The sequence below is a fragment of the Oncorhynchus clarkii genome, chromosome 19, assembly GCF_045791955.1.
Source record: "Oncorhynchus clarkii lewisi isolate Uvic-CL-2024 chromosome 19, UVic_Ocla_1.0, whole genome shotgun sequence".
Classification (NCBI taxonomy): Eukaryota; Metazoa; Chordata; class Actinopteri; order Salmoniformes; family Salmonidae; genus Oncorhynchus; species Oncorhynchus clarkii.
This window is the reverse complement of record NC_092165.1, coordinates 31660943-31684572: the sequence shown is the minus strand read 5'-3', so window position 1 is coordinate 31684572 and position 23630 is coordinate 31660943. Positions and strand designations below refer to the sequence as shown.

The window sequence follows — 23630 nt, the reverse complement described above, 5'->3', positions numbered from 1 at the left end:
GCTATAAGGGATCAAACACTGAATACAGCAACACTAGCAGTCTTACTCCAACAACCTGCATTCTATCTCCTGATTGACCGGAAACAAAACACAACCACATAGCTATAATACATCATGTCCAAGTAATTTGTATAACCACATAGCTATAATACATCATGTCCAAGTAATTTGCTGAAACGCTGAATATGGCAGTACACACCGGCAGTATGTCTTCCCTCAGTGTACTCAACAGCTTGCATTTTATAAACATGGACTAAACACGCTGTCCTGACTGAGTGGAGGACATTCAGCCAATTATCTCTCTTCACAGTGGCCATCCATTACTGAAACAGGAAACTGCAATTCCCCACGGGATCCACATTACATACCAGGTCCAAACAATCACAGAAAAAATGTGACTTTTATCTCATTACTAACCAGCCTGCTTAGAACTAACATCAATGGGTTTGATGCTGTATGTAGCCAATGTGGTACCTTCAGAGCCATGTTAATGTCTTGGAAAGCAGCATAGGTGTTTCCCATCTGCAGGTTGATGACAGCTCTCCCCTCAAATGCCTTCCAGCATTTGGAGTCAATCTCTGCTGCCACTGTGAACTGGTTCCAGGCTCTTTGGAAGAAACCGAAAACCTGGAAAAGCAGATGGACAGATTGGAGTTATGTACCAAGTTTGAAATTGCCAACTGCTAAAGCATAAATTTAAACAGTAAAAATCAATTTACATTTAACAAAATGCTGGGATTGGTTTGCTATTTTTAAACAATGGCAGTTAAACAAAATGACATGTTGACAGCTGTCTTCTTATTAAAAAAATGATAGAAAGTTGCCTGTTTTCTTTTTGCCTAAATGCGGCAAATGCAAATCTTAGCAAAACGATTGGAGTGAGTACAAGAATAGATATTGGTCACAAAATGGAGACACAAGAAGGCTATTTTATGTACATAAGTATGTCTGACCAGGTATGGTCAGTATGTCTGACCAATTGATGTAAATCCACCCCCCCCCTTCCTCCTATCATAAATAGCGCAACAAGAGCCAGAAGTTGTCTGCTCCTCAACACTCAGCAATATGGCAATTAACATGAATTAATTTACAATGTACAGTAAATGTATAATACGTGAGGGTACACGCATTACACAATACACTTGGCTTTTAAGGACTATTCACATTGACCAAAATAATGTCAACTATCTACTGCTCTCCAAGTAGATTCTACTTTGAATACTATATCTGCAGCGCTGTGTATACCCATGTGACAAGTTCAGGTTCAGGGTTAGGGTTGTGTTTGAGGCTAAGGTTAGGATTGAACCAGGATGTGGACATGAAGCTAGGGTTAGAGTTAGGTTAGAGTTAGGGTTGAGGTTAAGATTAGGGTTGAACCAGGATGTGGACATGAAGCTAGGGTTAGAGTTCGAGTTAAGGTTAGGGTTGAACCAGGATGTGGACATGAAGCTAGGGTTAGAGTTAGGGTTGAGGTTAAGGTTAGGGTTAGGGTTGAACCAGGATGTGGACATGAAGCTAGGGTTAGAGTTAGGGTTGAGGTTAAGGTTAGGGTTAGGGTTGAACCAGGATGTGGACATGAAGCTAGGGTTAGAGTTAGGGTTGAGGTTAAGGTTAGGGTTGAACCAGGATGTGGACATGAAGCTAGGGTTAGACTTAGGTTAGAGTTAGGGTTGAGGTTAAGGTTAGGGTTGAACCAGGATGTGGACATGAAGCTAGGGTTAGAGTTAGGTTAGAGTTAGGGTTGAGGTTAAGGTTAGGGTTGGGGTTGAACCAGGATGTGGACATGAAGCTAGGGTTAGAGTTAGGTTAGAGTTAGGGTTGAGGTTAGGGTTAGGGTTGAACCAAGATGTGAACATGAAGCTAAGGTTAGAGTTAGGTTAGAGTTAGGGTTGAGTTAGGGTTGAGGTTAGGGTTAGGGTTAGGGTTGAACCAGGATGTGGATGATAGGGATAGGGTTAGGTTTTGGGGTTAGGAGGTTAAGGTTACCTGGAAGTTGTAGGCCAGGCAGATGCGTGCGTTGGAGCAGAGGGGGTTGAGGTGCAGGGCGGAAAGGAAGTCCCTCTGAGCCTGTTTGGTAGCCTGGGTGTGGCCGTAGTCCATGCAGGCGTTGCCCCGCCCCACGTAGGCATCTAGGAAGAACGGGCTGATCTGCATGGCCTGGCTGTAGGCTTCTACTGACTCCTGGAGCTGACCCAGCCTAGAGGACACACCCAAGCACGCACGCACGCACACACAGGTCATAGAGTTCATTATAAGATGTTGTTAAAGCAGTATGCTCTTAAAATTCATTGCCGTAGAAAATACACTTCACCACCCATCTAACTGGGCACATGAAAGATCCTGTGATGAACAGTAATTGTTCAGGCTAGCGGATGAGCAATAACCACTACTCTACTCCACGTCCATTAACACTCTCCAAATGACCACAGTTCCCAAAGTAGTTGGTGCACCCCAGTATATGTGCTCTGGGTCAATACCATTACCTATAATACCCCCATTCTAAAACATGTCTCATAAGGGGGAATGGCACTGTCAGGAAGATCACACCTTTCAATAGAGCATGTCTGAATGACCTCGCTGAGTGCTGCTCCTCTACGCGTCTCTTTTTCTCAGAAACGCTCTCGGTTTCTTTTTCTCTCCCCCAACTCTCTGAGAGCCATGTTTTAGCTCAGCGTGAACAACCTGCTTTCAAAACGGTTTTGAACATTCCCTCAGCAATTTGAAAGATGTTAAAAGGCCCAATGGGATTTCTCTGTGAGAACCTCTCTAAATAGATATTCTGTTTTCTTATTCTATGTTCTGTACACAGGGAGAGTAGAGAGACAGTCTGGATGATTTCTGCTGTTCCCAACACTGGTAGCCTGATTACAACGTGTCCAACAGTAAGGTGAGAGACTGTCTTACACATTCAGTGTGTTTCAAGGATTTGCCCTGTGGGTCAATGTTGCAACACTACATTGATTTCCCCATCTTCTTCACACATCATGACCACTTTAGAACAATAACCCTTAAAGTTATTCATTGAAATCATAAATTATTCTTCATAAAAGGTCATGCAGTGTTTATGGTCTTGCCTTCAGGCAACACACAAATATGAATTCACTATTAACGGCAGCATAAGTTGGATTTTCCGACTGGGAGGCCTAACTGGAAATGATGAAAAACAAGACAAAAAGGAAATGAATAGCATGGTTTGGATAACAATTTGAGATACTGCATGGACTATACTATCTAACCCTGAAAGTAGAGATGCTTGGGAAGAATAACATGTCCTTGGGTGGGGATAAGGTGTTAGGGTGTCTATACTGAGTGTGTGAGGGGAGAGACCTGTGATGGTAGACTCCTAGGGCATGGTAGATGGTGGCGTCCTCTGGACTTCTCAAGGAGGCAGCTTTGAAATCCTGCAGGAGAAAGACAGTACAACACAACAACAAGTTAACTGAAGACACCATGGATGAACAGATGAACAGGCAGATGATGATTGTGGTGCTACCTAACACATATGATACTGCTATGTACACTCCAATGGTATCATGGCATGAATAGGAATAAAGAAACAGAGATATGCAATCACGCTAACCCTGCTTGTGATGAATGATTGAACAATGTGAGATAACTCATTGCCTATGGCGAATGCATACAATCTATCTATCTATCATGTCCTAGCATATACAACCTATCTACCATGTCCAATAGTAATACTTACAACCTATGTCCCATAGTCTCTTTGTCTAATTCATACAACCATTCTACAGATGCAGGATCTTAATTTGACACAATTCGCTCCATCAGGAAAATAATCCTGCACAACAGGAAATGTGAAATATTATGTGGATTATAATTAATGGACATTTTTGTAGGGGTTAAAGGGGTTAAAGTCTGACATTTCTAAGTGGAAAGTGAATTGCAGGAAAGTTGTCCTGCAACAGGGTGATCAAATTAAGATCAGACACCTGTACCATGACCCAAAGTCTCTCTGTCTAATATATCTGTCCGGCCTGGGATCAGTGAGTTTGAGTGTTTGCACAGTGAACAATGCCTGATGACGATGCTAGCTACAGGACACTACCTGTAAGGCATTGTGATGGTCACTCAGCTCCACGTAGAGAAGGGCACGATTGATCAAGACCTTCAGGTCAATCTCCTTCTTGCTGGGAAGGAGGAGGACAATCCCATAGTCTCTAAGAGCCTGAAAGATCAATAGGAAACAACAGCTATGACAATAAACAACCGATGTACTAGCAGCAAGGGACATAAACACATGTATGTAACATACATACAGGAGCATGGACAGGAGCATAAACAAGATGTTGGCTGACACAGATTACGAATTAAAACACATTAATTATAGATGGTTGGAGCACTTCTTTCCTAACACAAACCCCTCCCTTACAGAAAAAACACACACAAAATCTTAAAAGGTGTTATTTCTATCAAGTGACAGTATGCTGCTGTATTCTGATTACTGCAAAAGCTTGTACTGTGACCACAATTGGGACTGAGCCTTAAATGGGATTTGAACTCACAACCTCTTGGTCGCTGTGCAACTATACCATCAGATCTGTGAGTGTGGAAAAGATACAGTCCACAGACTTATTGACAAGAATGCATTTCTGCCCTTTCTTAAAAGCTGCCAAGAATAACGTAAATAATTGTCCAATTATCACCACCAACGTAAAACTATCAGTGCTCAAGGACACTTGACATAGTATAGTGTACATTAATTATTTGGGGATTTGAACTTGCAACCTCTTGGTGGAAGTGCAGCGATGTTTCTGCAGTGCCACCAGCTTCATACTTATAGCTTTGAACATACACTGAGTAAACCAAACATTAGGAACACCTTCATAATATTGAGTTGCACCATGGCCTTTTGCTCTCAGAACAGCCTCAATTCGTCGGGGCATGGACACTACAAGGTGTCGAAAGCGTTCCACAGGCATGCTGGCCCATTTTGACTCCAATCCCTTACACAGTTGTGTCAAGTTGGCTGGATGTCAATTGGGTAGTGGACCATTCTTGATACCGACGGGAAACTGTTGAGCGTGAAAAACCCAACAGCGTTGCAGTTCTTGACACACTCAAACCGGTGCGCCTAGTACCTACTACCATACCCCGTTCAAAGGCAGTTAAATATTTTGTCTTGCCCATTAACCTTCTGAATGGCACACATACACAATCCACGTCTCAATTGTCTCAAGACTTAAAAATCCTTATTTAACCTGTCTCCTCTCCTTTATCTACACGGTTTGAAATGGATTTAACTAGTGACATCATTAAGGGATCATAGCTTTTACCTGGATTCACCTGGTCAGTCTGTCATGGAAAGAGCAGGCGTTCTTAATGTTTTGTATACTCAGTATTACCACACAAAATAAATAATTGTACGGTTAATGTACACTACAGTGTTGTTCCCTGGGGTACAAAAAGGTCAAAGGTACACTTCACAGGTACATATGTGGTACAGTTCGGTACCTTGTAGGTATAACGGGACATTTTTCTACCCAATATTTTGTAGGTTAGATGGTGTTTTGGCAGTGTCGGAGATGTTACTGCAGTGTTGCTCCCTGTTGTACAGAAAAGTCAAAAGTATACACAAGGCACCTTCAGATGTACACATAGGAACTTATGGTACTGGTCAGTACCTTTTAGGGTACATGTGCGGATAATCTAGTAAAATGGTACATTTCTCTACCCAATATATTCAATTTAATGCTGCTTTCGTAACCATGTGGGAGGTGGAAATTTAGCCGTTGTGAAGTCATAAATACCAATTGGATGCATTCACATGCTTTGAAGTCATTGACTAATGCTGACTGGCTAATGAACAACAAGTTGCGTAAACCATAAACTAAAAGTACAGCTATCATACTTGTTAACAAATTATAGTTAAAAAAAACATATTAATAGATTGCTTTATTAATAGATTGCGAATTAGCAAATTGGAAATATCGGTTCCGACTAGCATGTGAATGCGGCTTTATTGCACTTTGAAATGTACAGTTGTGGCCAAAGGTTTTGAGAATGACACAACTATTAATTTTCACAAAGTCTGCTGCTTCAGTTTGTATGATGGCAATTTGAATATACTCCAGAATGTTATGAAAAGTGATCAGATTAATTGCAAAGTCCCTCTTTGCCACGCAAATGAACTGAATCCCCCAAAAACATTTCCACTGCATTTCAGCCCTGCCACAAAGGACCAGCTGACATGTCAGTGAGTTTCTCGTTAACACAGGTGTGAGTGTTGACGAGGACAAGGCTGGAGATCACTCTGTCATGCTGATTGAGTTCGAATAACAAACTGGATGCTTCAAAAGGAGGGTGGTGCTTGGAATCATTGTTCTTCCTCTGTCAGCCATGGTTACCTGTAAGGAAACATGTGCCGTCATCATTGCTTTGCACAAAAAGGGCTTCACAGGCAAGGATATTGCTGCCAGTAAGATTGCACCTAAATCAACCATTTATCGGATCATCAAGAACTTCAAGGAGAGTGGTTCTATTCCTGTGAAGAAAGCTTCAGAGCGCCCAAGAAAGTCCAGCAAGCGCCAGGACCATCTCCTAAAGTTGATTCAGCTGCGGGATCGGGGCATCACCAGCACAGAGCTTGCTCATGAATGGGAGCAGGCACGTGTGAGTGCACCTGCATGTACAGTGAGGCAAAGACTTTTGGAGGATGGCCTGGTGTTAAGAAGGGTAGCAAAGAAGCCACTTCTCTCCAGGAAAAACATCAGGGACAGACTGATATTCTGCAAAAGGTACAGGGATTGGACTGCTGAGGACTGGGGTAAAGTCATTTTCTCTGATGAATCACCTTTCCAATTGTTTGGGGCATCCGGAAAAAAGCTTGTCCGGAGAAGACAAGGTGAGCGCTACCATCAGTCCTGCGTCATGCCAACAGTAAAGCTTCCTGGCCTCCCGGGTGGTGCAGTGGTCTAAGACATGGATGTGTGTTGTGTCAAGAAGCAGTGCGGCTTGGTTGGGTTGTGTTTCGGAGGATGCATGGCTCTCGACCTTCGCCTCTCCCAAGTCCGTACGGCAGTTGCAGTGATGAGACAAGACAGTAACTACTAACAATTGGGTAAAAAAAGGGGGTAAAAAAAAATAAAAAACAGTAAAGCATCCTGAGACCATTCATGTGTGGGGTTGCTTCTGAGCCAAGGGAGTGGGCTCACTCACAATTTTGCCTAAGAACACAGAATGGTACCAACACATCCTCCTTCTCCAAACCATCCAGGAACAGTTTGGTGAAGAACAATGCCTTTTCCAGCATGATGGAGCACCTTGCCATAAGGCAAAAGTGATAACTAAGTGACTCGGGGAACAAACATTGATATTTTGGGTTCATGGCCAAGAAACTCCCCAAACCTTAATCCCATTGAGAACTTGTGGTCAATCCTCAAGAGGCGGGTGGATAAACAAAAACCCACAAATTCTGACAAACTCCAAGCATTGATTATGCAAGAATGGGCTGCCATCAGTCAGGATGTGGCCCAGAAGTTAATTGATAGCATGCCAGGGCGGATTGCAGAGGTCTTGGAAAAGAAGGGTCAACACTGCAAATATTGACTTTTTGCATCAACTTCATGTAATTGTCATTAAAAGCCTTTGATACGTATGAAATGCTTGTAATTATACTTCAGCAGTCCATAGTAACATCTGACAAAAATATCTAAAGACACTGAAGCAGCAAACTTTATGGAAATTAATATTTGTGTCATTCTCAAAACTTTTGGCCACGACTGTACAGTGCATTCGGAAAGAATTCAGACCCCATTACTTTTCCCACATTTTGTTACGTTACAGCCTTTTCTTAAAATAGATGAAAAAACATTTCCCCTCATAATGACACTCATTAATATACACACACAATACCCCATAATGACAAAGCAAAAACTGGTTTTTAGACATTTTTGCAAATGTATAAAAAAAATGAACTTGAAATATCACATTTAAGTATTCAGTTTACGCAGTACTTTGTTGAAGCACCTTGACTACAGCCTTGACTATTCTTGGGTATGACACTACAAGCTTGGCACACAATGCCACAAATATCTCAAGTTTTGAGGGAGCATACAATTGGCATGCCAACTGCAGGAATATCCACCAGAGCTGTTGCCAGAATGTTCATTTCTCCACCATAAACCTCCTCCATCCTTGTTTTAGAGAATTTGGCAGTACGTCCAACTGGCCTCGTGTGGCCGAGCGATTTCCTGATGTCAACGTTGTGAACAGAAAACCCCATGGTGATGGTGGGGTTATGGTATGGTGCAGGCATAAGCTACGGACAACGAACACAATTGCATTTATTAATGGAAATTTTAATGCACAGAGATATCTTGAACAGATCCTGAGGCCCACTGTTGTGCCATTCATCCGACACCATCACCTCACGTTTCAGCATGATAATGCACAGCCCCTGTTGCAAGGATCTATATGCAATTCCTGGAAGCTGAAAATGTCCCAGTTCTTCCATGGCCTGCATACTCACCAGACATGTCACCCATTGAGCATGTTTGGGATGCTCTGGATCGACGTGTACGACTGCGTGTTCCAGTTCCCGCCAATATCCAGCATTTTCACACAGATGTTGAAGATGAGTGGGGACACCATTCCACAGGCCACAATAAACAGCCTGATCAATTCTATGCAAAGCAGATGTGTTGCGCTGCATGAGGCAAATGGTTGTTACTTCAGATACTTACTGGTTTTCTGATCCACGGCCCTACTTTTTAATTTTTTTTTATTATTATCTGTAACCAACAGATGCATATCTGTATTTCCTGTCATGAAATCCATAGATTCGGGCCTAATGAATTTCTTCTGTATCTCAGTAAAATCTTAGAAATTGTTGCATGTTGCATTTATGTTTTTGTTCAGTATAATAAGCGCATCTAAAGTATCCTATAACTTTAAATGCAATTGCAACTGAGGCATGCTAAGTTTATTTGCAGGCCAAAAAGTAGCCTAACAAAGTGCATCACGATTGACAGAAAATATATAGCAAAACACTATGTCACATGTGAAGTGCTCCATAAACACGGTTTCACATGTGAAAATCCACATCATCACATGTGAATTGTTCCAAAAACACATGGTTTCACATGATTTCACATGTACAAAACATGTGGAAATGTCACATGTGAAATCATATGATTATCCACATGTGAAATCATATGGTTTTCCCATAAGGGCGCTTTAGAAACAACAAACGTGAAAAGAAAAAAGAGAAAACCCAAACCTGACCAATTCATATTCCTTGAGTTGCTGATAACACACTCCACGGTTGTAGTGTGCAAATGAGCAGGTTTTGTCTATCCTCAGGGCCATGGTCAGGTCCTCCACGGCCCCTTTGTACACCTGAAACAAAAGCATTCTAAATGTAAACACAAAGAACACTACTGAACATTGCACACAGTCATGCAGCTCTGTTCACTCTCTATGGCTGAGCGCCAGAGGCATAGAGAGAAGTAGGTGTCAACTGAACTGACAAGAGTTCAACAACAAAAAAGTGTGGTGGAAAGACTGAAAGCCCAAACACATAATAAGAAAATAAAATGTTCATCACAGAGCCTTGGGACAATACAGTTGGTTGAGGTTTCTCACTGAGGCCAATATGACACATTATCTCAGTTGGTAGAGCATGGCACAATGCCAGGACCTCCCATACGTAAATGTATGCACGCTTGACTGTAAGTCGCTTCGGATAAAAGTGTCTGCTAAATCCCAAAATGATATTATTATATTATCAACCTTCTCTCCCCACACAACTCTTTATATCCTGCTTCAATAACCGGATGAAAGAAGACAACTCTCCTCTCAAAGTTAATAACCACCCTAGAAATTAATTTTAAAAATCTGATAAAACTGTTTATTTATACCTCACAAAATGAAAATAATAAAATGACTGGCAATGGCAATATTGATAACTCACTATTCTTAATCTAGCCATGAACAATAAGAGCTTTCATTACAGGACCCTATCTGCCCTCATTGGACTCTATGACCACTCTTTCACAACAGTAAATGGTGAGTAAAAAAACATAGAAGAGATACAATCTCTCAGCCACTTTCAAGTGGTGAGGTGAATCATCCTACTCTGCATTGCAATCATAGACAACATTACATTCATAGAGGTGGTGTATTGGAAACGTTATGATTCAGAATAACCAATCAAATTCATTCCAAAGAGGGGTGATCACTTGAATGAACAAATAGTAATTGGGTTACTGCCCTCTAAAGAATGTGATTGGCTAATGAGAGGCAAGGCGGAAGAAGCAAAGAGTGATGGCTAGCTGTGTTGCCTGTGTGAATGTGAAATAAACGTCACACCCTGATCTGTTTCATCTGTCTTTGTGATTGTCTCCACCCCCTTCCATGTGTCGCCCATCTTCCCCTTTATCCCCTGTATTTATACCTGTGTTCTCATTTGGTCTGTTGCCAGTTCGTCTAGTTTGTCAATTCAACTATTGTTTATATTCGACGTGGTCTGCATCTGGGTCTTACCTTCATACCTGATAATAAACATATTCCGTTGTTCTCGGAGTCATCGGTAAAGAACCCAGCATCTAAGATGCAACAATAGACTACAAAGGAAGGCATCCCATTTATCTCACCTTCAGGTAGAATTTGAGTGCTCCTCTATACAGGTAGACTCTGACACTCTTGGGCTGGATCTTAATGGCTTCGTTGCAGTTCAGGATGGCCTTTGAATAGCGCCCTTTAGCGCCATAGAAGGCTGCACGGCTCAGATACACCTTGAAATTTAGACACAATGTACTCCATTCACAACAATTCCACACAATGTGTTCCATTGCACTGCTTCTGTATAATGTGGTTTCAGATACATTTAGGCTCTACAGTACATTTAGCCTGCATCCCAAATGGCACCCTATTCCCTATGGGCCCTGGTCAAAAGTAGCGCACTATGTAGGTAATAAGGTGCAATTTAGGATTCAGCCTTATACTGTACATGGGTGGACAGTGAGTTCCAGAGAACCAGTGGTTACGGAGCCTCTACCTGGAACAGGTTGGGGTTGATGAAGAGGGCTCTGTTGAAGTCCTGAACACTCTTAGACTGCTGCAGGCGCATACGACAGAGCCCACGCTGGTGGTACGCATCTGCATAGTCAGGGTTAATCTTCACTGCATTGCTGAACGCATCAAAAGCCTGTCAGAAAACATGACAGTATCTTCAAATGGGGGTGTTAGTTTGGTGAAGGAGGCCGTTGCCATGCCAGTATGTACTGTACCATAGACTATTTCACAATAACAGCATGTACCTAGTTAATGTGTTATGTAACATGAACTGAACAACAGGTGTTTCACTGCATGAAAAAAAGAGAGAGAGAAAAAAGCCTTGCAAAAGAGAAACAGCTTGAGATTTGACGGTTAGAAGACATAGTGGATTCAAAAACGTTGTGTTGGAGTAGCCAGTCTGTTTGTGCTGTCATGCCAAGCACTGTTGGCAAGAGCACAAATAGATCTGGAACCAGGCTAGTGTTGGGGGGCCATGCAGACAAATAACATGGATATCTGAACAGACAACGCCTAGTTACTGTACCTGCAACAGGAGAGCCAGTGCCATGTAGCAGAGTCCAGTCAGATAGAAGACCTCTGCAGCTTCAGAGACGTTGTACAGGTTGGTTTCGTTGGGGCTCAGCAGAATCAGGGATTTCCTGAAGCTCTCTACTGCCTCCTACAGCACAGTCACACACACACACACACACACACACACACACACACACACACACACACACACACACACACACACACACACACACACACACACACACACACACACACACACACACACACACACACACACACACACACACACACACACACACACACACACACACACACACACACACACACACACACACACACACACACACACACACACACACACCACAGAAGGCTGCTGAGGGGAGAATGGCTCAAAATAATGGCTGGAATGGAGTAAATGGAATGGTATCAAACACATGGATACCAAGTATTTGATTCCATTAATTCCGTTCCAGCCATTACTATGAGCATGTCCTCCCCAAATAAGGTGTCACTGGCCGCCTGTGATACACACACGTCACCAACTCCCCCAAGACACTCACTCTCCCCTGATGACAGGGCATGTTAGGCCATGGTTATTGCTATAAAAAATGTAATGCTGAGAAAAGTAGGCCAGTTGTATTGGTAAGCTGCCCGACGCCATTATGTTAGCTTCAGAACATCTTTACTAGGACACAACCCGGATGTTACACAGAGCATTATGGGTACTGTAGTACATCAAGCTACAGGCCTAATGATTGGAATGAGAAAGACAAACAAGCAAATCACTGGAGGAAACAGGGCAACATTGATCATTCAGCTTTAGCATATACATGACAAGGCATGGTAACCCAGAACGTAACAACCCACCATGAACTTGCGTGCCTTCATCTGTGTCTTGCCCAGGAGAATGAGGATGGGAGGTGAAGGTCGGTTGTTGGAGGCTGCCTCCAGACAGGCAATGGCTTTGGCATCATTCCCCAGGAAAGACTGGACAGCAGCCTGCTGGATGGGAGATGACCCTAGTGCTGGTGGTGAGGAAGGGTCACTGGTCAGTATTAGCCTGGTCCCAGATTTGTTTGTGCTCTTGCCAACAGCATTACTCATTGTGAAGCCATGATTCTTACTCAGTAAGTTCCTGCCATATAGTGTCAGTCTGTGAGATAACAAGGGCTTGTCAGTCAGGGTCAGGGAACTCATATTATGCTTCCTGGATCCTGATTAGAATCGCTGTACCTTTGTTCATCTCTGCAGCGTACTGGATACAGAACGTGGCCAGGTCAAACTGTTCCATGTCACACAAATACTGGCCCCTGAAACACAGAGAGAGCATTGTGGATACGTCAATATACACTGAGTATACAAACTGTTCCATGACATAGACTGACGAGGTGAAACCAGGTGAAAGCTATGAGCCCTTATTGATGTCACTTGCTAAATCCCCTTCAGTCAGTGTAGATGAAGGGGAGGGGACAGGTTAAATAAAGATTTTTAAGCCTTGAGACAATTGAGACATGGATTGTGTATGTGTGCCATTCAGAGGGTGAATGGGCAAGACAAAAGATTGAAGTGCCTTTGAATGGGATATGGTAGTAGATGACAGGGCACACCGGTTTGTGTCAAAAACTGCAACGCTGCTGGGTTTTACACGCTCAACAGTTTCCTGTGTGTAACAAGAATGGTCCACCACCCAAAGGACATCCAGCCAACTGGACACAACTGTGGGAAGCACTGGAGTCAACATGGGCCAGCATCCCTGTAGAATGCTTTCGACATCTTGTAGAGTCCATGGTACTGATAAGTAAGGCGGGGGGAGGTCCGGGAGGGGATCAAGAGATGTTTGTGTTTTTGAACACCTGTAACTACCATTTCCTGCAATCTGAGCCTTTATTGACAACAAATAAAGGATTTTTAAAAATTCTAGCTACATAGTGGTGCAGCCAGTCCACAAGGTGGCACAGCACCCCTCTTATATTCTTTGTAATACTTTTGTATTCTTAACTAAAGAATAGTTTAGGTCCCCTTTTACGGACTTAAAACTCAAGCCTGATATCCTTCCTCTGATATAGAACATTTATACAGGGAAAGGCCCACTCTAAATCTAAGACAATAGCTTGTTTGTGACAGAAAAGCTCTGTAAGAACCTTTACCTCATGATATACAATTGTTGAGCGTCTGGTTTCATATGCGTGGCTCGTGTCAGATCTTTCAGCGCTCTCTTCAGATCATTGACCTTTTTGGTGAAGAATAAGGTTCATGATTTATACATCATAAAGTGACAACCTGAAAATCTTGGTGACTTGCATCATGACATTTTAAATGCGTACATTGCGATAGGCTTGGGCACGGCAGATGTATCCTCTGATGTAGGTGGGGTCCACCCTCAAAGCGTTGCTGAACATTCGGATGGCTTCATAGTTCTGGCCCATATTCAACATGAAGATCAAGCCCAGGTTCACATGGGCCAGCGCTACAGACCTAACAGGAACAAGAAACCATCACAGAGTGGGGAAAAACATTAAAGGAAATACAACTTCTCTCTAATCTCACAACAATTATTAGACTTGAAGAAAGATTCTAGTTCTTATCATTCAAAATGTTCATACATCTCAACAGTCTTGTTGAATATTTAGCTTCGAAATGTCCTCCCTCTTTCCTTCTCTCCCCCTCTCTCCTTCTCTTCCTCTCTACATCTCCCGCTCCTCTTTCTCACTCAAAGCCCTGTTGCTCTTTTCAGAAGAAAGGATCCACTCTGCCAAAGCGAGAGGCCCAGTGGTATTACCTGTCAAGTTTGATCACAGCTTCAAAGTCGAACACGGCTTGTTGCCACTGCCGTCGCTCCGTATAGAGCAGGCCCCTGTGCAGGAAGGCACTCAGGTTTTCTTGGCTATCATTAATGAGTACTGGTGGCACAGAAACAAATATAACAATAAGTTGTATCTCTGTGGTACTCACAGGACTGTATAACACAACACCTCCTCAATCCAGCACACAATGAAAGATATTAATAGCCTAAAAAACTCAGATTGGGGGTTAATGTAAACTGAAAGCTACCACTCTTCGACTCACAACACATTGGATTGAAGATATTAATAGCATGAAATGGGGGTTAGGTGAGGTTTTGTTGATGATGTTGTTTGTAACTAATGGACTGTGGAAATGATTTTCCTCTCTGAGGACATCCGTACAATAAAGTATATATTTATCTATTGTGTAATACCTGAGGTGCTGAGGTCTTGGAGGGAAATATCAGGCATCCTCTTCCTGAGCAGACAGCCCCGGTGGTAGAAGGCCAGCCAGTCATTGGGGTCCAGGTGAACTGCTAGGGAGAAGTCCTCGATGGCTTCCTGGTACTGACCCACCTTAGCATAGATCCTGCCCCTGTACGTCCTGTGGTACGTCCAGATTATAACGAGAGGGTAACACCACTGACATTATGGAGGGTAACACAACTGACTGTCAATCGACATTTCAGTGCGCGTGTGTGTGTGTGTTTTGAGAGAGAGGGACAGAACCTGTGCGTGATTGTGAGCTAAACTCAATCTTAACGCTGGCATTATCTGTGTCCCAAGTGACACTCTATTCCCTATATCAGGGATGGTCAACTCGCAGCCCCCCCTTTCGTAGGCCCGCAGACTAATTTCACACCAAAAAAATACAATCATTTGAATAATAGAATACACAAGCTACAATTTTGAAATTTGGTTGTGCATCAGCAGTCACTCAATTAGCCCATGTCAGCAAAACATTTTTACATTGGTTTAGTTAGTCTAGTTCTGTTTTTTGGTGGGCCACACCCCCATCAAAGTTGCTCATTCCTGTCCTATATAGTGCACTACTACCTATGGGCCCTGGTCAATAGTTGTGCACTATATAGGGAATAGGGTGTCATTTGGGACACACCCATTGATTACCTGGCGATGGCATGGCTGGGATCGCGCTGGAGCAGCAGAGTAAAGTCAGACAGAGCCACCATCCAGTTACAGCTGTGGAAGTACTGCAGGCCGTGGGTCAACAGAGCGTCCGTTCTCCCTGGGTTGATGGTGAACGTCTGGAAGACAAAGATTACAGACATACACACCAGTCACAGCAGTCTCCTGTTAAGCCCTTGTTCTGTGGCTTATGCTGGCAAAATAATCCAGAGGTCAGCGCTGGAGTGAAGTGGAATCTCTTCTCAATCAATACACAATATCACGCTGTTGGTTTTCTACCTTCGATGGCTGTATTAAACCCAGACTACATCCTAAGAGTGCTTTGAGACCCAGTGATGTCAGTGGCAACGTGACTTACTTTGGCATAGTCCTCCATGGCCAGTAGAATCTCATTCCTCTTCTCGTACATCTCCGCCCTCTTGAAATAGTTGTCATCGTCTTCAGGTCTGCATTTGATGGCCTGAGTGTAGTTTATAATAGCCAGGGTGGTCTCTCCTCTCACTCTGTAGATTTCTGCTTTGGACTTGAAGGCATCTGGTAAACACATATAAAAGGTTGGTAATGTATTGTACTGTACAGTAGTCTAGAAAAGAGGAAGAGCTATAGCTGCACAGCCGTGAACCATAATCAAATCACATATAAATCCAGTTGCATCCTTAACCGTGGGTACATCATCAGAATTGCCTTAATAAATTGACCAGCAGTGTAATGCCACAGAATGTACAATAACTATAGTCAACACAAATGTGTTCCTATTGGCAAAAAGGAACTAACATTTAAATCAATAGAGCACTCACTAACTTCAAAATACAGATGGAACGTGCCAGAGCGAGAAAAAAAAAACTAAAAGGCTCATAAAATGAGGAATTTAAATTCATTCAAGTGAGCGATTCAGCATAAGTGCAATCACTTTCACCTTGGCAGAGTCAGTCAGTGCATCATCACGCTGTATGTACCGCAAATCACTTTTATCTACAGCAACTAATAAAACACACAGGGCTTTGGGCTCTGGTGGGCTTACCTGCATGTTTCTTGGTGTGCTTGATGATAAAGTTCAGGTCATCCAAAGCACCATTCTGGTTGTTTCTGAGCAGATAAATGCTGTGCCTGTGCCAGTAAGCATCCAGCAGGTAGGGCTCTAGGGAAATGGCCTAGTGTGGAAACAACAACACATTAACCATTTATCATCAGAAGCTAGGCCTAGAGGAGGAAAATGAAGCTAGTGGGGAAATCAGGTCAAACCTATTAGCTAGCTTATATACTTACAAATAAATGTCGAAATCAAGTTACTTTGACTAGCCTCCAACTGCAATTACAGTATTCTGACCTAACACACTCCTCCATGGCTGTCCTACTTCAGAAGCAAACCTCTGCTAGCCTACTGAAAATGTGAACTAAACTTACGGCATTGAGATCCTCCAGAGCCTGGTGAAGCCGGCCCAGTTTCTTCTGCAGCGCCCCCCTGCGACACAGGTCAAAGGCGCTGGGTCTGTCCTGCTTGGCAATAGCCTGGGTCAGCTTAGCCACCTCTCCCTCCAGGTCGCCTGTGGTCAGTCCCTGGTCCAGGGTCAGAGACAGGTCCACCCAGTCCAGAGGCTGTATCTCATCCAGCATCAGGACCTTCTCCCCAGGCTTCTTCAGTGCCCCGCTCTGGAGGCTGCTGCTGGGGGCCCTCTTAGAGGAGTCTGACTCTTTCTTGGAGGTGCTGCTGCTCTCCTCCAGTGGGGGGAAGAGCTGGTCAAACCAGGCATCCCAGATATCCCTCACCCACTCCCGGGGAGGGAGCACGTCGGGGATGCCACCCTGGTCAGCGGCAAAGCTCTCAAAGTCCAGCACCAGGGGTTGGCTCGGGTAGCGAGGCAAGGGGAGAGGGAGGGGAGGCTCCTCTGAAAGGCACGTGGTGGGTTTGATGGGTAGTAGCTGGCACACAGACTCACTCCTGGGAACACAGGAGGCAGGCAACACAGATAGACAGGGTGATTAGATGTGAAGAGGAAATGTATACATTCTGTAAATACAGCAATAACATGGGTCTACTGTATATCCAAATGAAAGCACATTCGTCTGAAAGTTCTATAACTGCTTTGTTAGCCAAATGAATCTCAGTACTGTAAGTCTTCCTACCTGATGAGAGTACGTGGTGGCTCCTGCAGTTTTTCGTGGATGTAGGCCAGCTTGGCAGGGCACAGCTTCTTCCCACCCTTGGTGACCTTCTTCTTCGAGTGGGATATGCTGCCTCCCCTGGCGGGTTCGGCCATCATCACCCTGCCTCGGTCCCTCCTGTACTGGAGTTGACTCTGGCTGAGGGCTGGGGTAAGCTCCTCTGTGTTGGGGCCTGCTGCGGGGGCTTGGTGGTCGGCCTCCTGCTGGACAGTGGGAGTAACCTGGGGATGGGTCTCCTCAGCCAGCACAGTGGAGGACAGCTGCTGCCGAACCACCTCCAGCTCTCTGGTGACGGTGGCAAAGTCACATGATACCTTGAGGAAGGCCTCTGGCTCAGGGTTGAGGTGTGGGGCAGAGAAGGGCCTCTTCAACTGGGTCTAGATGGTGAATAGTGAGACCATGGTCAGAACCTCTGCTTAGGTGGTGAGATAGTGGTTTATCGTGTTATTGAATGACATGACATTTTTCATATACACTCACCTGTTCTTCGTCAATGTAGGGTTGAGGTGACTGCTCAGTTACTCTGAGGTCTATCATAGACTTGAACTTTCTGGACAGCACATTTTCCTGTAGGAAGATCCAACACGTTCGTAAGGGCATGCTAGAAGGGGGGGGGGGGGGGGGGGGGGTAACTAAAGCACACACTGACCACTGAGGTGGTTGGCTCCATCTCTGTCAGGTCACAGGCTGATTCCACCAGGTCCTGTAGATCACCATAGAGCTCCTCTCTGGAGAGATCTTTCCGCGTTGCCTGAGTAACAAACACCATAGAAACACAGCAGGGTGAGATCACATTGGTGAGGTTTGGTTAACTGGTTCACTTGCAATTTGATATTCTGATATATCAAAGCTATTATTCAGATATATCAAAGATATTTCATATTCAAAGATATTATATTTCACCAGGACATCTTTGGTTAAAAAGGCATGATCAATGTGGCCTTGTTAATGTTATCTATCTTTCAGAGTAGTAAGGCATCTTGTAATGTAATGATCAAAGAGCATCTCTAAAGTTCCCCCATCACGTCTCAACTAAAACACAGCCAGGAACAAATAGAGTAGAGTTAAGTCCTCCGTTAACAGTCCATGTGGACTGACTGTCTGGGAGGGAAGTACAAGTCCGTCTGTAAACATCAGAGGCTCAGTACTACCTGGTACTTGGGAAAGAGTTTGTGTTTGACGAATGCAGGAGAGCAGCTGAACTTAGGAGGCGCTGGGTGCCAGAACATCTTCAGCTCGTTGGAACACAGAGAGGTCTGGGAGGAAGGAGAGAGATACTGTATGAGACACACAGATAACTGGGAGGATTGACACTTCAAGACAGGTGACTCATCTAGACCAATGAAAAGGCCCCTTGAATAAAACAAACTCACACATGACATTAAAAAGATAATGCGGAACTGAAACTGAAACATTGGAACTGAAACATTTGACATTCTTAAACAATCCCAGATAGCTACAGTGTTTCTAATGAGTTACAAATATGTTTGGTGCCACCTAGTGGATCATCATGTTGGATGGTGAAACACTTTCTAGACAAAATGTTTGGGGGATAAAGTTGTATAAACATAGTGCTGATCCTCCTCACCGCCTGTCCACGAAGCATCATCCTGGGCTTCTCTACGTAAAACTCAGCGATCCTCTGCCAGTCAGCCAGGCTGTCTGAAGTCTGGGAAGGCAGGTGACTCACACAGTCCTTTCCATCAGACTCAGTCACCTCCACGCAGGGCACGCCTTCATTTAATATCCTGCAAAGAGATTCAATAGTTTCACATTATATGAGGTTGTTGTAATGATACTCCTGACATGCAAAGTTTTCCCACGTGAAGTGCAGAAGGTAGTGAGAGAGAAAGTGGAGACGATGACCAAATCATATTTACTAAATAATTTAATGCAACCCTGTATCACAGCACTTCAATTCCAAATGTTGCTATAAAGTCTAGGTTTTGGTCAGAAAACAACTTATGAAGCAGAGCCTGTGAGAGATAGATAAATAAAGGTTCAATAAAAAAATGTAATACAAGCGTTTTACCTGTGTCTGTCAGGCTGGGCAGCGATGTGTTGTAGTGCTGCCCTCTGTTGGTGAAACTGTGGTGGTGCACTGAGTTGGCTGGAGGTGTGACAGACCCGGGAAGCCAGCTGCAGCTCCAGAGGCAGGGCCTGGCTGACTGGGGTTGTACAGAGGTGGTGAATGGTCTTGTACCCATCTGCACTGTGGGAGAGAATTAGAACAGTAATGACGACAATGTTGTGATAATCTTACTTCGCCAGTCCGTTTGTGCCATCATGCCAACTCCTTGTCACTGGCTTGACAATGATAGCAATAGAGTTGGTGAGAACACAAACAGATCTAGGACCAGGGTAATACTTACTTTCAATTGTATCTAAATGTAACATAATTTCTGACTTCTTTACCTAGTCTGCAATAACACAGGGTATATATAAAAACCAACATACAGTATTATCATGTATGGTAAAGGGAGAAGTCAGCTGACATTTAGCTTTGAACCAAAACCCCACTGGTTTGTTTTATTGAAGAATGTCAACGATTCAACAACAATCCACATATTTGAAACGTCTACAAGCAATACAGTGGTCTTGAGGCTTGTCCTAACAGATGAACCATTCTCTGTGGCGTAAGCAGATGAGGTGGTGGTTTATTTGCTCAGATCATCCCTGCCATAACTTCTCACCACTCTTTGAACTGGAGACTCTGTGTGTGGCATCTCTGTGCTAGGAGGGAAAGGCCCAACCTCCCTTCGTCACCCACCACCCACCTCCTGTCCTGACAGACACTGGACAATTTATTGGAGTCTAACATGTTCACTACGGCCTGCCACTCCTGAGATTGATCATCTCTCTGGCACTCTGGGTTAGGTAGGCATGCCTCAGCTCAGCTAGCGGAGCGGCAAACCTGTAAGGTCACCCTGGAGTCATTCGCCTTGTTTTCAATGAAATGAGCAGTCCATAACTGTGGAGTGGAGCTGACCTGAGCACTGCCTTCAGCCTTGCTCCTTATCTAATCCATGTACCATCAGCAGACAGGCTGGCAGCCTGGCCCCCTTATAAAGCCTCTTATCCATACCCAACAGAAACCTTTCAGTGAACCAAAGCTCTGACAAACACCCCTAATTAAATGGCACTTGTTTTGGTTCCATTTTTTCGTCAATGGGGTTGGAGGGGAGTGGAAGGAGTGGGAGGGTGTGGCACAATTCCAACTCAGCACTTGCAGCAGGAGGAGGCAGTAAATCTGGTCTCTTTAGGTGAGTAAGGAGTCAGTTATAAGGAAGTGTGTGGTTGCACCAGGCTCCAGACAAAGAGAGAGCAGTCTAAAGACTGTGTTAGGCTAGGAGCATAATTACTCTCTGTGTCAATGGGTCTCCGAGAATCAGGTGGGGAGTTTTGATGATAGCTTAAAAGTCACTTTATTTGCAGAGAGACTCCCTGGAACTGAGCTCATCTCCGTCCAATGCCACCCCCGCCCAATCCATTAAAGTCAAGGTCGGAGATGGTTACTAATGATAGTGAAGAGGTTGTTGGAAAACAACTTTGTTCAAAACAAGCAGGGATAACACAGTGACGACCGTGATTATACAGGGTTTAAGCAACATGTCTTCGAGTTTTAGGAGAAAACCACTATTTATATGACAGTGCAGTGTTGTATGTGGTATACATTTAATACCCAAGTTTGTAATAGAAGTAGTAGTTTAACCTCCAATAATGATCACAACTCAAAATCAGTTCGATACAACAACTCACATCTCTCATGATCAACCAGACTGACAGGGAATACAAGACGCTTACTGTGCTTTGGGGGCCCATGTTGCTAGAGGGGAGAGGCCTTGAATGGTTTTGTTTTGTAAAGACACCCTCGCTGGTCTCTGAGAAGGAGCTATGGTATCTCCTCGAGCTGTCATTACATCTGCATAAGTCACCTTTGATGGAGAGAGGGGGGAAAAAACACAAAGACAAATGTTTGTCTTCTAATTGTGGGAGCTAAAATAAGAAAAGACTTAAATAAATGAGGCGTGAACAAGATAAACTGATAGTACAGTTACAACTACTGAACTTCACACAATGACAGCCACATGAATCCAAGTATTACCTTCTGTGGAAGAGCAGAGACCATAGAGTCATCTCCGTCTGTCTCTCGTTCAGACAGTGAGTGAGCGATCTTGTAGACCCCTGATGTGACTTTAGGGGACTCAGCAGGTTTTGGAGGGGTAGGAGAATCCCTCTTAACCCACAGCATCCTCTGTGGAACCGGGGACCTCTGAGGAGTATCCTGGAAAAATGTGGATAAGACGTTTGTTAATGTTAACTATCTTACTAACAGAATTCCTTATTAAGGTTGAATTTAGTTTAAACTTTATACAACCTTAATAACAGAAACCTCTACACTTGAACATGTTCTCAAATGCTCTGAAAACCTATTTTTCAATGAAATGTGATCAAATCTAAATACACTCTAGTCTCTGCATTACCTCTGTTGGTACATGGCTAATATTCTCTTCTCTCTCCTCTGATTCCACTGATTTTTCTTCCTTTAAAAATGATTAAATGTTATTAAAAAAACAAAGATTGTCATTAATCAATACAAGTGTAAATTGCTATGAGCATTGAATACCTGTTTAAATAACTAATCTAAAATAATTATCACCGAGCTTAATTAAAATCTCTACCAAAAGTACAAAGGTCAAAATGTTTGTGACCATTCAGGATATTATATGTTGTTGTCCTATTGTTATCATGTTGTCACCTCGTTGTCAGCATTGTAGCTGTCCCCCAGCACTCTTTCCATCAGCTCCTTGATCATCTGGTCCGAGGCAGATGGCATATCAGTGTCTCCTCTCTGTAAGGAGGCAATAATCTCATCCACCGTCCTCCCTCTGCCTCTGACAAGGCCCATAGTCGTGGCCACTGACTCCTCTGGGTGTCTCTGCTGGGGGTCCGTGTCCTCCTGGCTCTCTGCAACCTCGGCCCCTACAATGCCCCGTGCCTCCTCCAGCAGCTCTGTGGTGGACTTGACACTGTGGATACTGTTAGGGGCCATGGTACTCCTCTGGCTCTTTGAGCTTCTGTCGTCAGTGGGCGTCCTTGGTGCATGCGTAGACCTATCTTTCTGATTCCTCCTTTTCTTTTTCTTGACCTTCTGTGGGGCTTTCCCGTGGGATGGCTCGGAGCCCGAGTCCTCGCTGTTCCTGCTGTCATCGGTGTTGTCCGAGCTCAGAGCCAGACATCTGCTGAAGAAGTTGGATCTCCGGATGCGCCTCTCTGCCGCTTCCTTCTCCGACACCTGTTCTGACTCCTTCTTGCTCTTGTATATAAACATCCTGGTCCCTGTTGCTGGCCTCTCTGACCTGGGCTTAGAGGGAGGCTGTGGCCTCATGGACATGGACACCACTTTGGTAGTCCCTGCTAGCTGAGCTATGGCCGGCTTCTGGGAAGGTTTCTGGCCTGGAGAAGACAGGACCAAATGAACTGAATTTCTCCCTTCACTGATTCCTTTGATACGTGTGGTTCCTTGACTCCTGCTCACCTCAGACTTTGTTTTAGGGATGTCTAGTAGGAGAGCACTTTGTGGTAAGGAGGCAGGTGGTGATTGTAGCAGATCTGCATGGAACTCCAACAGGCTGACTGACCCTGCAGACATCTGTGAGGTCCTATTTTGGGGCGTGTCCGATGTGCCACAGGGTCCCTCTGTAGCCTCTTCCATCAGTCCTGATGACTCCAGTGTGTGGAGAGAGTCTGGTGGTTGATCCTGTGTGCTGGTGGTTGTGTGGGAGTTGAAAAACAGCTGCTTCATTTGTAGGAATTCACACGGGGACTCATTGCGTAGCACCCCTAACTCCTTCTTCAGCTTTAGCTTCTCGCTGTGGCTCAGAACTTTATTTCTCAGCAAGTTGCTCCATGTCTATCAACGTGACCAAATGTTGGAAAGTGAAACATGCAAAAAAAGTAAAGGACTAAGGATGGAAGTGGGTGAGT

General features: G+C 44.1%; 1 protein-coding gene across 1 annotated transcript in view; it reads right to left on the bottom strand.

Moving 5' to 3' along the window:
* LOC139374455 (tetratricopeptide repeat domain 6) overlaps window positions 1-23630 on the bottom strand; it is a 30473-nt gene that overhangs the window by 4690 nt on the left and 2153 nt on the right. Inside the window, exons 2-28 of the mRNA XM_071115492.1 lie at window positions 22402-23556; window positions 21748-21927; window positions 21447-21577; window positions 19675-19854; window positions 19231-19390; window positions 18794-18898; window positions 18292-18393; window positions 18123-18209; window positions 17604-18019; window positions 16884-17418; window positions 16501-16630; window positions 15838-16013; window positions 15462-15598; window positions 14768-14937; window positions 14330-14450; window positions 13875-14025; window positions 13698-13780; window positions 12784-12860; window positions 12418-12575; window positions 11564-11698; window positions 11021-11170; window positions 10617-10757; window positions 9247-9360; window positions 4070-4189; window positions 3328-3401; window positions 1987-2197; window positions 475-627 (exon numbers count right to left, since the gene is read on the bottom strand). Of these exons, the coding sequence (XP_070971593.1) occupies window positions 475-627; window positions 1987-2197; window positions 3328-3401; window positions 4070-4189; window positions 9247-9360; window positions 10617-10757; window positions 11021-11170; window positions 11564-11698; window positions 12418-12575; window positions 12784-12860; window positions 13698-13780; window positions 13875-14025; window positions 14330-14450; window positions 14768-14937; window positions 15462-15598; window positions 15838-16013; window positions 16501-16630; window positions 16884-17418; window positions 17604-18019; window positions 18123-18209; window positions 18292-18393; window positions 18794-18898; window positions 19231-19390; window positions 19675-19854; window positions 21447-21577; window positions 21748-21927; window positions 22402-23556 (5352 nt within the window). The remainder of the gene's footprint in view (window positions 1-474; window positions 628-1986; window positions 2198-3327; window positions 3402-4069; window positions 4190-9246; window positions 9361-10616; window positions 10758-11020; window positions 11171-11563; window positions 11699-12417; window positions 12576-12783; window positions 12861-13697; window positions 13781-13874; window positions 14026-14329; window positions 14451-14767; window positions 14938-15461; window positions 15599-15837; window positions 16014-16500; window positions 16631-16883; window positions 17419-17603; window positions 18020-18122; window positions 18210-18291; window positions 18394-18793; window positions 18899-19230; window positions 19391-19674; window positions 19855-21446; window positions 21578-21747; window positions 21928-22401; window positions 23557-23630) is intronic.